This window comes from Heterodontus francisci, chromosome 19, assembly GCF_036365525.1.
Source record: "Heterodontus francisci isolate sHetFra1 chromosome 19, sHetFra1.hap1, whole genome shotgun sequence".
Taxonomy (NCBI): domain Eukaryota; kingdom Metazoa; phylum Chordata; class Chondrichthyes; order Heterodontiformes; family Heterodontidae; genus Heterodontus; species Heterodontus francisci.
Genome location: NC_090389.1, coordinates 84,792,178 through 84,809,186, shown reverse-complemented (window position 1 = coordinate 84,809,186; position 17,009 = coordinate 84,792,178). Strand labels below are relative to the sequence as shown.

At 44.1% G+C, this 17,009-nt stretch overlaps 1 protein-coding gene across 1 annotated transcript in view; it reads left to right on the top strand.

Annotated features, from left to right (window-relative positions):
- Positions 1-17,009, top strand: part of LOC137380263 (plexin-A1-like) — a 484,672-nt gene that overhangs the window by 434,193 nt on the left and 33,470 nt on the right. The window contains exons 22-23 of the mRNA XM_068052142.1: positions 3,887-4,143; positions 15,213-15,279. Of these exons, the coding sequence (XP_067908243.1) occupies positions 3,887-4,143; positions 15,213-15,279 (324 nt within the window). The remainder of the gene's footprint in view (positions 1-3,886; positions 4,144-15,212; positions 15,280-17,009) is intronic.

The following is a 17,009-nucleotide window of genomic DNA, read 5'->3' as shown; positions in this document are numbered from 1 at the left end:
ATTGTATTCAGGTGGCAGGCATTAACTGGAGATTCACTTGTGTGGCTATATGTAGGTGCAGGGTGAAACTGTGGTTGTTGGGTTTGGACGTACATGTTTCTAATGTGTGTCTCTGTAAGTAAAAGCTTGTAAGTGTGTAAAGACTAGGTTCCAGTTCTATCCTTCACTGCCTAGCTATCAAAAGTGGAACGTCTGAACACGTGCTTGGTTTGAGGTACCGGAGGATAATCAGTGCCTGTGGAAACTGCAGGACTGATAGAAGCAGATACCTTTGGAGAGGGGCAGTGGAGGTGGGAGGGCAAACCTGGAGAACTGAAATAAGAAACTGATGCAAAATACCAATCACGGACACAATAATGGATGACGTGCCTTTAAAAAAAGAACCAGGGCTGTGTGTGAGAAGATGCTATTGTGTCCGAATGAGGCAGTTGAAGGAATAGCAGTGGTGAGATGATTGGTAGAGGTTCTGGAACTGTTCTTCTTTACACTGTTGAACACAGGATCTCTTTGTCCCCACCTCACAATCAATTCACTGATGTATTTGGTGTTCAATTGGACTTAAGAAGATGGGATTTCTATTGACGCCATTGAGTTTGAGCTTGACATCGAGAGAGGCCTACACATGACTGATGAAGGTGTCTGGTGAATATCTCCAGCTTAATTTGCCGTGTGTTTCTTTTCTGTTTTCCGGAGTTGAGCAGATCTCCTAAACAGTACAGGAGACAAATTCTCCTTGATTTACAAACTGACGGGCACCATCACTGGGAGGGAGGCAGCGGAGGAAGCAGCAAGGGGTCACAGAGGACAGTTGCTGGGTGCCACCCGGGGTTGCCCCCTTCCTGCGACAGGGTGCGACATGAACTACATCAGGTCTCTGAGGGGGTCCTTTTGATGGCCTTCAGACCTGTGGCACCTTGTGCATTGTTTGTGTATTTTTGTGCAGTGTATTTGATGTCCTGGTTAATAATGAATGCCTTCACTCCGTATCCATCAGTTGACTTGCTGCTTGCACATGTCTTGTTTTAACCTTCTCCTCTCTGCCTGCAGTGTGAGTGTTCGTGGGCAGGGAGATCTTAAGCACATCACAATCCCGCTGCTCTCAAAGCTTGTGTGGGGGGGGAGTGAGGGGGGGTGCAGGGGGAGGTGAATTAAAAAAAAAAGTTTTGTCATTCAAAGAGCCATTGCACCTCTGCAATCCGTACAGAAAAAGGGGCTGTGTTTCTGTAGTGAGGGACACAAGCAAGATTGCAAAGAGAGGACGAGAGGAGATGATGACATAGTAGTTAGGTGACGCCAGGCTTTGGCAGGGGGGTGGGGGGAGTTCAAAGACCCCAATCACAGCCAATGTCCCACTCTGGAGTGCTGTACTTTAGATCAAAGGGGTCTACGTTACTTCTACACATTTCATCAACTCTTTGGGTGCCCATTCAAGGGTGAAGGACAGAAAGCTCTCTGGGTCCAAAGTCCAATTTAGTAAAAACAGAAAGTGCTGGAAATACTCAGCAGGTCTGGCAGCATCTGTGGAGAGAGAAGCAGAATTAGCGTTCCAAGTTGTGTTAACCTTTCATCAGAACTGGTTTTCTCTCTCCACAGCACTTTCTATTTTTATTTCAGATTTCCAGCATTCACAGTATTTTGCCGTTTTGCTCTATGAAGGAGCTGTGCTTTATTTGGGGCCTTTATGGAAACCAACATAATTCCAGCCTGTCAATAATCCCTTTAAACTGGATAGTAAGGGAAAGAGAAATACTATTCCCCAACATTCTGTGGAGAGGCTGTGAATGAAAGCCCAAAGGGAGAGAGAGCAATGAGTTTGCCAAGGAACAGTGATGGAAGGGAGGAGACTACACATGACCAGAGGAAAGATGAGACTTTTTTCTGTTTTATGCAGTGAGTTAATATGATCTAGAATGTACTGCCTGAACAGGTGGAGGAAGGATTTTAGAAGTTGTAACGAGCAGGATAGATAAAATTGCTGTAGTATATTTTGATGTTCAAAAGGCATTTGATAAGAAGCCACACAGAACGTTGTTGCACAAGATAAAAGCACATAGGTTGGGGTAATATATTAGCATGGATTGAGGATTGGTTAAAGGTCAGAAAGTAGAGAGTAGGAATAAAAGGATCATTTTCAGGTTGGCAAGCTGTTATTAGAGGGGTGCCTCTAGGGTCTAGACAATTTAGAATCTACATTAATGACTTAGATGAAGAGACCGAGTATAATGTATCCAAGTTTGTTGCTGATACAAAGCTAGGTGGGAAAGTAAGCTGTGAGGAGGACACAGAGTCTGCAAAGGAATATAGACGGGTTGAGAGGGTGCAGGGAGGTGACAGATGGAGCATAATGTGGGTAATTGTAAAGTTGTTCACTTTGGTAAGAATAGAAAAACAGAATATTTACTAAATGGTGAGAAATTATTAAAATTTGGAGGGATTTAAGTTTCTTTGTACATGAAATAGCAAGCAATTGGAAAGGCAAATGGCACATTGACATTTATTGCAGGGGAATTGGAGTATAAGAGTCAGGAAGTCTTGCTGCAATTGTGCAGAGCTTTGGTGAAACCACACTTGGAATACGGTGTGCAATTTTGGTCTCCATCCCTAAGGAAGGATATAGAGGGAGTGCAATGAAAGTTTACTAGATAGATTCGTGGGATGAGAGGATTGCACTATGAAGATAGATTGAGTAGAAGCAGCCTGTACTCTCAAGTTTAGAAGAATGAAGGGTGATCTCATTGAGACACATAAGATTCTGAGTGGGTTTGACCGGATAGATGGTCAGAGGTTGTTTCTGCTGGCTGGAGAGTCTAGAACTAGGGGGCAGAATAAGAGGCCAGACATTTAGGACTGAGATGACAAGAAATTTCTTCACTTAGAGTTGTGAATTTTTGGAATTCTCTACCCTAAATGGCTGTGGATGCTTAGTCCTTGAGTATATTCAGTGCTGAGATTGATAGATTTTTGGACTCTCAAGGAATCAAAGGTCTTGGTATCAGGCAGGCAAGTGCAGTTGAGGTCGAAGATCAGCCATGAACTCATTGAATGGCAAAGCAGGTTCATGGGGCCATGTGGCCTACTCCTGCTGCTACTCTTATGTATTTATGTAACTTTCAAAAGGGAATTGGATAAATACCTGAAAAAGAAATAAATGCGGGGCTGTGGTGCAAGAGTGGGACTAATCGGAAAGCTCATTCAAAAGACACAGTGAGCTGAATGGCCTCCTTCTGTGCTATAAGATTATGTGATATGCTTGTATTGTGAATTTTACTGCTGTAGATTGCAGGAGGGGAAGACTAAGCAGGATGTGGAATTGGAAAGCTTTGGAGATATCAGAATGAGGTGGATTTGGAGGCTTTTGTGATGCAGTATGTCTTCTCCAGGAACATCCATCCCACACATTGTAATAATGCCTTGACTGGAGCTTCACACAGCTCCCTACATTTGCAAGGGTATGATAGTGTTAATAGACAAGTAACCCAGAGGCATGGAGTAAATAATACAGAGAACATGAGTTCAAATCCCACTATGCCAATTTGAGTTCAACTTAAAAATCTGGAGATAAGAAACTGTTATCAGAAAAAGTGACCAGAAATCTATCAGATTGTTGTAAATAAAAACCCATCTGGTTCATTAATGTCTTTTAGGGAAAGGAATCTGCCATCCTTACCTATATGTGACTCCAGACCCCACAGCAATGTGGTTGACTGGTATCTGTCCTCTGAAGTGACCTAGCAAGCCACTCAGTTGTATCATCACCTTCTCGTGGCAATTAAGGATGGGCATTAAAAGTTGGCCTTGCCAAGACAACATTTGTGAAAAACCATCTGGATGTTCTTCTGTCTCGAGTGTTTCGGCAGCTCACTGTTCTTTGATTTTATTTTCCAAGGTAACAGCTAACGTGGAGAAGGCTCTCACTCTCTTTGGGCAGCTGCTGAACAAGAAGGTCTTCCTGCTGACCTTCATCCGCACCTTGGAGGCTCAGCGAAGCTTCTCGATGCGTGACCGAGGCAACGTGGCATCACTGATCATGACAGCCCTCCAGGGTGAGATGGAGTACGCCACTGGCGTCCTCAAGCAGCTTCTCTCGGACCTGATTGAGAAGAACCTGGAGAGCAAAAACCATCCAAAACTGCTGCTGAGGAGGTGAGTCTCAGGTCATTGAGGAGAAATGGGTCCGGTCAGCTCTTCTTAAACTTGGTCCTGGCACACTGTCACGATGGTGTCACCTACTGCCCGTTCACTCAACAAAGCTCCACTAATACTGCCACCTGACATTTTCCAAGATGTGCTAGGGCCACCATTAAATGGCATCTTTTCACCCCGCCTCAGCTTTTAGAGTGTAATTTTGGTGTCATCTAAAGACTTCATTTTGACTTACAGAATACAAAGGGGTGGAAGCTAAGCTTCATTTGGATAAAGCTTGAGTTAGATCCCATCTGGAGTAACTGTGTTCACTTCTGGGCACTGCATCTCAGGAAGGATATATTAGCTGAGGGGATTCACCAAAATGGCACTGGGCTAAAGGGGGTTAAATTATGTGGGCAGGCTTCATAGACTAAGCTTGTATTCCCTTGACTTTAGGAGATTGTAGGGTAATCTGATCGAGGTGCTTAAATTGTTACAAGGATTTGATAGGGCAGATATGGAGAAATTATTTCCTCTGGTGAGGGAATCAAGAAGGAGGGGATATGGACTTAAAATTAGAGTTCAGGACATTTAGAACAAAGAACAGTACAGCACAGGAACAGGCCATTCGGCCCTCCAAGCCTGCGCCGATCTTGATGTCTGCCTAAACTAAACCCTTCTGCACTTCTGGGGTCCGTATCCCTCTATTCCCATCCTATTCATGTATTTGTCAAGATGCCTCTTAAACTTCTCTATGGTACCTGCTTCTACCACCTCCCCGGCAACAAGTTCCAGGCACTCACCACCCTCTGTGTAAAGAACTTGCCTCGCACATCCCCTCTAAACTTTGCCCCTCTCACCTTAAACCTATGTCCCCTAGTAACTGACTCTTCCACCCTGGGAAAAAGCTTCTGACTATCCACTCTGTCCATGCCGCTCATAACTCTGTAAACCTCTATCATGTCGCCCCTCCACCTCCGTCGTTCCAGTGAAAACAATCCGAGTTTATCCAACCTCTCCTCATAGCTAATGCCCTCCAGACCGGGCAACATCCTGGTAAACCTCTTCTGTACCCTCTCCAAAGCCTCCACGTCCTTCTGGTAGTGTGGCGACCAGAATTGCACGCAGATAGCAGGGAAATCAGGAAAGCACGTTTTCACACAAAGGGCAGTAGAAATCTGGAACTCCCTCTGAGGGGAATTGGAACTTTTAAGACTGAGATCGATGGAATTTTGCTGGGTGAGGGTATCCAGGGCTATGGAGCAAAGGTGGAAAAATTGAATTGAAGTACAGATGAACCACGATCCATTTAACATCAGTGGTGGCTAAGGTTTTAGAAACAATAATCAGGGAAAAAGTCCACAGGCACTAGGAGAGGTTTGAGTTGATTAAGAAGGCTGAATTGGCCTCCTCCTGCTCCTAAGCAAGGTTGCCAACCTTTGAGGATTGCTTTGATCTTCAGGGTAATGTGGTGAGCAACGCAAGAAGTAAAAAAGCATTAAAAAAAAAAAGTTTTTAAAACCATTTTCTTTGACGCCTTTATTTACTGGAAATGGGGAAGGGGGAAGAATGCTTGATTGATCTGGGCGATTGGAAGATGTAGGTCATGTGATGAAACCTCCAGGAATATGTTCACCCACAATTGGGAACACCAGTACCAAGATGGCAACGTTACTGTCATTGCTGAGGCATGACCTGTGGCTGCGGTGAGTCCATACCTTGGTGATCTCCCCCAGTGTGAGAGGAGAGGAAGGGGGAAGGAGAGAAAAAAAATGAATGGACTGGGGAATAATTTTTCTGCTCCCCTCACAGGCCCACTATTGGCAGATTGACGGTGAGCATTCCTTTTTGCCCATTGTCAGACGTCCCCCGTGCTCGGGACAATCAGCTGACCACCGGGCCCATCCCAAAAGTGGGATTGACCGTGTTGGACATGCACTTGAGATTGATAAGATTTTTTGATAGCGAAGGATATTGAGGGATATGGAGTCACAGCAGGTGGATGGAGTTTGGGATATAGATCAGCCATTATTTAATTGAATGGTGGAACAAGCTGAAGGGGCTGAATGGCCTCCACATGTCCCTATGCTCTGCAAAGCCTCTTTTTAATATATGTGTGGAGAGATGAAGATGCAGTGCACCATAAGTTGGAAAGTAATAAATAAAACATTGTCATACTGACAGAACATGAACTTTTCCGTTCTTCTAAGGGTGAATTGTGTTGGCAGGAGATTGGTGCTGGCTGTATTAAAACTTCAGCCTGCTATCAGTTGCGATTCCCGTCATCAGCCCCACAGGCCCCTTGTAAGAAGATGTGAAGCATTGACTCACTCTGGAACTCATTAATGTATAATCCCAGGACTCCTAATTTGCAGTAACTGCAGTATTCAGACATGTAAGCAAGTTCTCCAGAGCTTCAGAGGGGAAAGGTTGCAGCTGAACAGAGCAAGCAACTTACAAGTAGAATGTTATTGCAGAAGGGATATGAAAGTTGGCTATTTTCTCATTGTCTGATACTGCAGACTTGGAATAAATTGGAAAAAACAATTGGCTCAAGATGGCTTCAGATAAAGAAGGGCCTTTAACCCATTTCACCTCTCATCTGTCCAGAGTTGTAGCTCCACTGTCTTTCCATTACAATCTTGTAACATCCATCTGGACAGAGGCACACTGGCCGAATCGTCGAACATAACGTTAGTAACAATGAGAAAAGGCTGTTCATGTTCGAGCATCCTAACCCTCTTTCAATAGCTCAGTCTGACCCACACAACTTCTCCCCATATCCCTCAGTCCCTTCTCTCTCCAGAAACTCATCCAGTTGTCTCTTTCAGCTGTTTATCCTGTTCCCTTTGCTGGCTTTTTATGGTTACTTGTGTTTGAGGCATCACCTCAATTTTAGACGTCTCATCCTTCTCTTCAAATCCCTCCATGGCCTTGCCCCTCCCTACCTCTCCAACCTCCTCCAACCCTACAACCACCTGAGATATCTGTGCTCCTCCAATTTTGGCCTCTTATGCATCTGGAATTTTCATAGTTCCTCCATTGGTGGCCTCGCCTTCAGTTGCCTGGGCCCAAAGCTCTGAAATTCCCTCCCTAAACCCCTCTACCTCCCTCTCCTTTTAAGACGTTCCTGGCATGAGCACTGGCAAAAAGCAACTCCAGCTAGTTTCTTTAGTAACCACTGACTACTGTTGAGTAATGTGTGTACAGTCCAGCCCTGGTGAAGCGCAGTGAATTGCCATTAATCAGAATATAATTAAATTCAGTCAGTCTGACGTCTCCTGGGAATCTCCCTAGTGCTTCCATTCCACTGCCTGCCTCATTCAGTCAGTGTCTCTGTCTCTTTTAACTGCATGTGTGGACATAAATTGTCCATTGAGGCAAGTGTTGGAAGAGTACCGAGTGAGAGAAGTTGCATCTGAAAAGTGGGGAGAAAGTTGCAAGGCATGAAAGACGATGGGAGAATCTGGAGTTAGCGTTGCCTTCAGACAAGCACATGTCCACTGATGTGTGAGGTTTTTTTTCATTCCATACAAATTCATGAGGATATTCTTTCAAAAATAAAGTTATAAATTCAGATCAAATTCTAAGTGGGGGAAAATAAAACAAGCAATGGCAGGCTTGAGATCAAAGGCAGGCAAAGTGAGTTCAGGACTTCTAAACGGCCACGGGGTCAATAGAGAGACTACACCAGAGCTTGAGTCAGTATCGCCAGAAGGGGAGGGGGGAAACACAAGAAGGTTCTGGAATAACCTGCACATCCAATCGAACAACAGCAATGGATAAACTGGTCTCAGTTTAGAACTAGGCTTAAGCATTTTAGGAAGTTTGGAGCAGGAGTAGGTCCCTTGAGCCTGTTGCACTATTCAGTTAGATTGTGGTGATTGGTATCTTAACTCCACCTACCCACCCTGGGTTCCGTAACCTTGCCCTTGCCTAGCAAAAATCTATAGATCTTGGTTTAGAAGTTTTCAATTGATTCCCAACCTCAACAGCTTTTTGGAGGAGGACAGAGTTCTAGTGAGTGACTTCATCTCTGAATGGCCTAGCACTAAATTTAAGGGTATGTCCCATTGGGCTGAACCCTCCATCTTTTTTTTTTCTCGAGTGTTTTGTATTTCTATTCTGAAATGCAGCCTCCCACCCACCCCTTAGTGCCTATTTTTCGAACTGGTACTGGAAAAGAGGAATCTATTCCTGCTATTTCAGCCGTGGGAGCGATCATCTGGAAGGAAGCCAGTTGGCTCTTGCTACCTTTTCTACTGTGCACTGCACAGCTATCTACTGTAGGTGGTGTGACCACCGATTTCCTCCAACTAAATATTGGAAAGACCGAAGCCACAAACTCCACTCCCTTGGCACTGACTCCATCCCTCTCTCTGGCAACTGTCAAAGGCCGAACCAGATCAATCACAACCTTGGTGTTGTATTTGACCCCGAGCTGAGCTTCTGACTCCATATCCGCTCCATCACCAAGACCGTCCACTTCCACCTCCATAACATTGCTTGACTCCTCACCTACCTCTGTTCATCTGCTGCTGAAACCCTCATCCATGCCTTTGTTGCCTCTAGACTTGCCTATTGCAATGCGCTCCTGGCCGGTGTCTGTTCTTCCAACCGCCATAGACTTGAACTCATGGAAAACTCTGCAGCCCATACCCTAACTCACACCAAGACCCTTTCACCCACCACATCTTTACTCACTGACCTACATTGGCTTCCTGTATGTCAAGACCTCAATTTTAAAATTCTCGTCCATGTTTTTAATGACCCTGCCCCTCCCTATCTCTAATATCCTCCAGCTGTCCGAGAACTCTGCGCTGCTCTAAATCTGCCCTTTGCGCATGCCCGATTTTAATGGCTTCACCATTGGTGGCCGCCTCTTCAACTGCCCTGGAATTCCCTCCCAAAAAGCCTCAGCCTCTGCAGCTCTCTCTCTCTCCCTCTCTCCCTTAAAATCTACTTTGACCTAGATTTTGGTCATCTGTCCTAATCTCTCCTAATGTGGCTCAGTGTTAAATTTATGTTTGATAATGCTCCTGACATTTTACAACGGTAATGCAAGTTACCTGCATGCAAGTTGTTGTATACTTGCCGTGCATTATACTGCTGATCCTTTCCCACTGTGGTTCAGTCAAATGGATTTGCTAAGTGAACTCTCAACTGCGTGAGAAAATGCTTTTGGTAATGTACAGCATGGTTTAAATATTAATTAATTTGGCTGGCATAGAAAATGCAGTGTCTCTCACTGGTGCATTTAGGGTTGGGTTTAAGGCAAGGATGTTTAACCTTCTGGAGATAGGAAGTAGATACTTGTAACAAAAGTAGCGAGTGGGCCCCATTTGCTGATGCATTAATGAAAATCCCTGATATACAAATGCAGACCCCCAACCTGCATCCCCCCCCCCCCCAATGCATTCAAAGTGTGATTTTCCTCCCTCCACCTTCAACACGGATATTTACCTGAAAAGGAAACAATTGCAGGGCTATAGGGAAAGAGCAATGGAGAGGACTAATGGATAGCCCTTCCAACGATCATCACTGCTGAATCCAATCGGGAATTCAGGAGAAACTTCTTTACCCAGAGAGTGGTGAGAATGTGGAACTCACTACCACAAGGAGTATTTGAGGTGAATAACATGGATACATTTAAGCAGGAGCTAGATAAACACATGAGGAAGAAAGGAATAGAAGGATATGGTGATGGACTGAGATGAAACAGGGAGTGAGGAGGCTCCTGTGGAGCATGAATGCCAGCATGGACTAGTTGGGCTGAATGGCCAGTTTCTGTGCTGTAGACCAGATGTAAATTGCCCTGAATCTGGCGCTAATTGTCAATCTCGCTCGGATAAACCATAGTGTGGAAATCCACATGGTTACAGAGGGGGTGAAATAAGAGCAGGGGCTGTGGGGATAGTGACTTCAGGTTGAGCATGAGGCCCATTGCTAGGTCAGGGTAACAGCTTTACTTTGGATCTATATGCCCATCCTCAGAGTATTTGCTACTCGTATTTTCTGCTCTGGACAAGCAGAAAAACCCACCACCAAAAATAGTGACCAGTGAGGGCTTCCATTCCCACTGTTACCTCTTCAAAGCTATCAGCTTTCAAACAATGAAACAGTAGCTCTCTCTCTCTCTCTCTCAGTATGTACGAGAGCTGTTAACAAATTAGAATTAATAAGCATTAGTAATCAAGAAGTACTTTAATTACTTTGCAGGGGATGTTTCCAAGGTCATTATCATGTACTGTTGAAGTGTAGTCAGATCTGAGGTGACGTTTCAGATGATTTATGTAATAAGTTGGCTAATTAACTTAATTGGCAGATTTTAATTGGAATTCAGTATTTGCTTAAAAGATTGCCGCGCACTTTGAGGGGACCAGCCATTGCCCTCTCTGTCTCTCTCTCTGTGTGGAATATTCAAACTACTGGGGAAGTAATTTGGTTTTAATATGGCTCCTTTCAACCTTTCTGATTCAACCATTTTACGTGAGGATTATCTCAGTTTTTCAAATTTACATTTCCTAGGATCAGTGTTCTTCAGTTTCTCGCTAAGTCAGGTGAGCAGTTATCGAACAGCTAACCTTTCATCTTAAGGACATGGGTTAACTCCCAGCTCAGGTTGTCAGAAGTGCTGCCCTCTCACTGCCGTTTGTCAGCATTGTGAGTGAAGGATATGTAAACAGATCTCAACCCAGGCCCAGCAGGTGTAAATCTACAACACAAGACTGTCCTGCTATTTGTATCAATGTGCAAAAGATTGCAGTAAAGGTGCTCTTATGAAATTATGGCAAAAACTTAATGTTGTGCCAGACATGAGAGCTTTACTCTGTATCTAACCCCGTGTTGTACCTGTCCTGGGAGTGCTTGATGTGACAGTGTAGAGGGAGCTTTACTCTGTATCTAACCGGTTTTTTTTTTTTACCCTTTATCTAACCCATGCTGTACCTGTCCTGGAGAGTGTTTGATGTGACAGTGTAGAGGGAGCTTTACTCTGTATCTAACCCCGTGCTGTACCTGTCCTGGGAGTGTTTGATGTGAGAGTGTAGAGGGAGCTTTACTCTGTATCTAACCCATTTTTTTTTTACCCTTTATCTAACCGGTGCTTCACCGGCCCTGGGAGTGTTTGATGGGGCTGTGTAGAGGGAGATTTACTCTGTATCTAACCGGTTTTTTTTTTTTACCCTTTATCTAACCCATGCTGTACCTGTCCTGGAGAGTGTTTGATGGGACAGTGTAGAGGGAGCTTTACTCTGTATCTAGCCTGTGCTGTACCTGACCTGGGAGTGTTTGATGTGAATACTAGGTATTTGAAATGGGAAATGTTTTCCATTTCACAACACTCATGTCCCTCCATTTGTTGAGCACAGAAATTAATTCAAAGAAAGTAATACGTTAATTCGGGTGACGGGGCTTGAGACTGCTGTTCAAGCGATTAGTGTTTTAAAAGAATGGTTCCAATTACTAACAGAAAATATCTGCTTAAGGTGAATCTGTCTTGTATGTGTTTGTGACTTTGGGGATTCAATTAATTGGTCAGTGCTGAAATAGAGTCTGAATTAAAGCTGAGACTGCTCAGTCGGGAAGTGCATCCTTGGTGAGATGCAAGTTCGAACCCCTTCAACCCTAAACAAAATACGAATGTGATGAGTTTGGTCTTTAACCCTTTGATGTGTTGCATTGCTTCACCATAATATTCCTGTGGAATATTAGCAGCTACGGTTCATGACAGGTTGGGGGGTGGGGGCGGTGTGGGGGTGATGTTTTGATACGCTGTGGTGAGTTCCTTCATCCTTATTTCAAATCCCTCCATGGCTTCGCCCTTCCCTATCTTTATAATCTTCTCCAGTCCCATCACCCTTCGCGATCTCTGCATTCCTCCAATTCTGGCCTCTTGTGTATCTCTGATTTTAATTGTTCCACTATTGCCAATGGTGCCTTCAGCTGCCTGAGTCCAAAGCTCTGGCATTCCCTTTCTAAACCTCTCCGCATCTCTGCTTCTCCCTCCTCCTTTAAGACACTCCTTAAAATCCTCCTCTTTGACCAAGCATTTGGCCACTTGTCATTTCTTCATATATGGCTCGGTGTCCAGTTTTGCTTCATGTTCCTCTGTAGCACCTTGAAACATTTTATTACATCAAAGGTGCTATATAAAAGCAAGTTGTTGTTGGTAACCTACTGTCAAAATGTGTAATTTGAATTCTTAGTACGGTCCATTGAATTTTTAAGTTTCTGATTGGTCTATTCTGATTACTTCAAGTAAGTTCCCAAGGGGAGGAGTCAGATGAAGGGAGATTTAGAAATCTACAGACAAAAGTTGAGGCAATAGAGCAATGTAGTGATTTGGGTAAAGACAAGCGTACGAACATACGAATTAGGAGCAGGAGTAGGCCACTCGGCCCTTCGAGCCTGCTCCCCCACTCAATAAGATCGTGGCTGATCTGATTGTAACCTCAGCTCCACATTCCCACCTATCCCCAATAACCTTTCACCTCCTTGCTTATCAAGAATCTATGCACCTCTGCCTTAAAACAGTTAACGACTCTGCTTCCACTGCTTTTGAGGAAGAGAGTTCCAAAGACTCACGACCCTCAGAGAAAAGTATTTCTTCTCCCCTTGGTCTTAAATGGGCGACTCCTTATTTTTAAATCATGGACCCTAGTTCTAGATTCTCCCACAAGAGGAAACATCCTCCCTGTCAAGACCCCTCAGGATCTTATATGTTTCAATCAAGTTGCCTCTTACTCTTCTAAACTCCAGTGGAGTGGGAGAGGAAGGGACAGAGAGTTTAACGTTAATACTGCATCTGTGAATAAGGTCCATGCAAAGAATAATGGCAAAAAAAATTAAAGATTCTTTATCTGAATGTGCGAAGCATTCGCAACCAGCTAGATGAACTGGCAGCACAAATAGAGATAAAAGGTTGAGATTTAATTGCCATCACAGAGCCATGGTTACAAGGTGACCAAGGTTGGGAAATAAATATTCCAGGGTACTAGGGATAAAGCTGGAAATACTCAGCAGGTCTGGCAGCATCTGTGGAGGGAGCAACGGAGTTAACTTTTCAGGTCGATGACAGGTCAAGAGAGTTCTGATGAAAGAGGCAGAGACAGGAGAAATTAGATTTAAGGTGAGAGGGAGGAGGTTTAAAGGGGATCAAAGGGGTAACGTTTTCACACAAAGAATTGTGGGTATCTGGAATGAGCTGCCAGAGGAGGTGGTGGAGGCAGGAACAGTAGCAACATTTAAGAGGCATCTGGACAGGTACTTGAATGAGCAAGGCATTGACGGATATGGAATTAATGCAGGCAGGTGGGATTAGTATAGATGGGCATTATGGTTGGCATGGACCCGGTGGGCCGAAGGGCCTGTTTCTATGCTTTACGACTCTATGACTCTAAAATATCATGGGCAACGAGGAGATGGCAGAGATGTTAAACAAATATTTTGTGTCTGTCTTCATAGTAGAAATTACATACCAGAAAAGCAGAATGTTTTTTAAAAGGCATGAAATTTGTAAATGTTGATGTTCAGAGGGGCTTTTTAATTTGTTCGGTGGGTTGTGGGCATCGCTGGCTAGGCCAGCATCTGTTGCCCTTGTCCTCCTAATTGGTAGAGGTTGCGGGTTTGGAAGGTGCTGTCGAAGGAGTCTTGGTGAGTTGCTGCAGTGCATCTTGTATATGATACACACTGCTGACACTGTGTGTTGGTGATGGAGGGGGTGAATGTTGAAGGTGGTGATGGGGTGCCAATCAAGTGGGCTGCTTTGTCTTGGATGGTTTGAGCTTCCTGAGTGTTGTTGGAGGGTGCAGCTCCAACACTTGGGTGTATTTGTACGAGGAACACAGAAAGCTATCATGCAGGTACAGCAAGCAATTAGGAAAGCAAATGGCATGTTGGCCATTATTGCAAGGGGATTGGATACAAGAATAAAGAGGTCTAGCTACACTTGTACAGGGTTTTGGTGAAACCACACCTGGAGTACTGTGTGCAGTTTTGGTCTCCATATTTAAGGAAGGGTATACTTGTATTGGAGGCAGTACAGCGAAGGTTCACTAGATTGGTTCCTGGGATGAGAGGGCTGCCGTGTGACGAGAGGCTGATTAAATTGGGCCTGTACTCTTTGGAGTTTAGAAGAATGAGAGGCGATCTCATTGAAACATAAAAGATTCTGAAGGGGCTGGATAGAGTAGACACTGAGAGATTATTTCCCCTGGTTAGAGAATCTAGAACACGGGGGGGCACAGTCTCAGGATAAGGGGACAATCATTTAGGACTGAGATGAGGAGAAACCTCCACGCAAAGGAGTTCTATACCCCAGAGGGTTGCGGATGCTCCGTCGTTGAATGTATTTAAGGCTGATAGATTTTTGGTGTCTCAGGGAATCGAGGGATATGGAGAGTGGTGGGAAAGTGGAGTTGAGGCAAATGATCAGCCATGATCGTATTGAATGGCAGAGAAGTCCCGAGGGACTATTCCTGCTCCTTTTTCTTATGTTCTTAACCACAGATCAGGCTCCTTTCATGTCCATTTTAAAAATTAAAAATTCTCGACAGTGGTTGTAACTTGGCTTCTCAAGACTTCCCCACACCCCCACAGAAAGTTTGGACTCCTCTTCCTGTTTTAGATCCCCAAATCCTTGACTTCCACTGATCTCCCTGACGCACCCCGCCACCTGTCAAATCCATGACTCGCTAATCTCCCAATTCCGAAATCCCTGACTCACTAATCTCCCGACCCCCAAACCCATGACTGGCTAATCCTCGTCAGCTGGCATGGACACGATGGGATGAATGGCCTCTTTCCGTACTGTAAATTTCTATGTTTCTCTGAAATCCCTGACTCGCTAATATCCCCGAATCTCAAATCCCTGATTTCCATTGGTCTCCTGGGATAGTAATTTGAGTAATTGGAAAAACCAATAGTTGCTCTGCTAGGTCAAGAACAATCAGTTAAAAACCAGGAGTGACATTTTTACCAATTTATATAAAAGTAAATCCTTGTAGTTTCTCTGGAGATGGTAGTTATACTGTAAACAAGTGAAGATGGTGAATATATATATTGATAATTAAATTTTTTTTAAATAGGACTGAGTCTGTTGCTGAGAAGATGCTGACCAACTGGTTTACCTTCCTGTTGTACAAGTTTTTGAAGGTAAGGCTGAACCAACTTTAATGTTGAATCACTGTTGTATTCCGCTTCACGTGAGGACCTCTATATTCAGTTGCCTTTAACTTGTCTCCTTTTGTTCCTCTCTCCCACCAGTTTTTCCTCTCTAAAACTTGTTGCTTTATAAATGATTTGTACCTCACCTCTAAGCTCCAGTCTCTCCAGCACCACCTTTTCCATCTCTGTTTTGCCGACAGTTTTGCGTTCGGTGCTGCTCTCTTGTTCCTCCTTGGCTTCTCACATTCTGTTCATCACCTCTTTTGTAAATCTAAAATGGAGATATTAGGAAGAATTCCTTTTGTTTAAAAGATGATAAATGTTTTGTAATCTACTGAGCGAAGTAGGAGAGGCAAAAACATTAGGGAATCTCAAAGTGCCCTGGAGATTAATCTTTAATTCAGTCCTGGAGGGTTGGCAACCCTGTTACTCTGGCTAATTCACTTCAAAGCAATGCCAGGGGAAGAGATGGCAAAACAGAATGGTGGGGGCCAGTGAGGGATGAAACAGAATTGCAGGTCCTAAAGTTCAGAAAAAAAGATTTGGCGTAATGATCAAGAGGTGTCCCTGTCCAGATTTTGTAATTGTAGGTCTAAGCAAGAGCTGAGGTAACGTGTTGGAAAATTGAGGATTCTGTCTTTCAGAAGTCCTAAAGTGCGTTCTTCATCAATAATGCAAACCACAAGTAGCTTTTTGCTTTTATATCCTAGAACATCTGACGTCAATGAGTTGAAGAGAAGAAATTGCATCTATGCTGACAGGTTCCTTGCATTGCTCTGTCCAAATAATGTATATTTTAGTCATGTTAGGGGAGATGGTGGCCATTGCTTTATAAATAAAATAAAAGGATTGTGTAGAGGCACCAATATTTTAAAGCAGGATGTACATCAAAATTAATCATCAATTCCAGAGGAATAAATTGGTTTATCAAATTTATTTCTATTAAGTCTTGTTTAAAGGAAAAAAGAAAAATCATTTAGGCAGTGAATATTTCTGCTACATTTGGTATGAAGGATTATGACTCGTTGCAGTCACAGAAGTGTTATGGAACAGACAGGCCTACTTTATGTGAGGAAGTTGTTGAGCCACAGTCTCGCCTTCCAAACCATCAGTTGTGTGTGTGGGTCTGTGCAGACCTGAATCGTTTCCTCCCCCCACACTAGGCTCTATCTCTCTGCCGCTTTATCAATTCCCAAGGCTATCTCTAATCTTTCCAGCTGCTTGTCTTCACATCTCAACCTGCATCAACCAGAACCTCTGCCCCAAACCTTTCCACTTCTTTATTTTCCACTCTCGTCGAAAATTACACCTCCAAGCATCCTCCAATGTTCTTCCCAATTTTGGCCTCTTGCACACATCCCCACTCCTTAAGCCTCACCATCTCCGATCGTGCTTTCAGCTGTAAATGACCTAAGCTCTGGAATTCCCTGGCGAATCCTATCCACCTGTCTGTCCTGCTTTAGGATCCTCCTTAAAAACTCCTACTTTTGACCATGCTTTTAGTCACCCATCTTAATAGCTCTTTCTTGAGCTTGATGTCAGTTTTGGTCTGATTACACTGTACATCAGCAAGAGTTGGTGCCAGTGGAACTGTACCTCAGTGAGAGTCACGACCCGCTGAAGTATACCTCAGCAAGAATCACACCTATGGAACTGTACCCCAGTGAGAATCGCTGCTCGTGAAACTATCTCAGCAAGAGCCAGTGCCCGCAGAACTG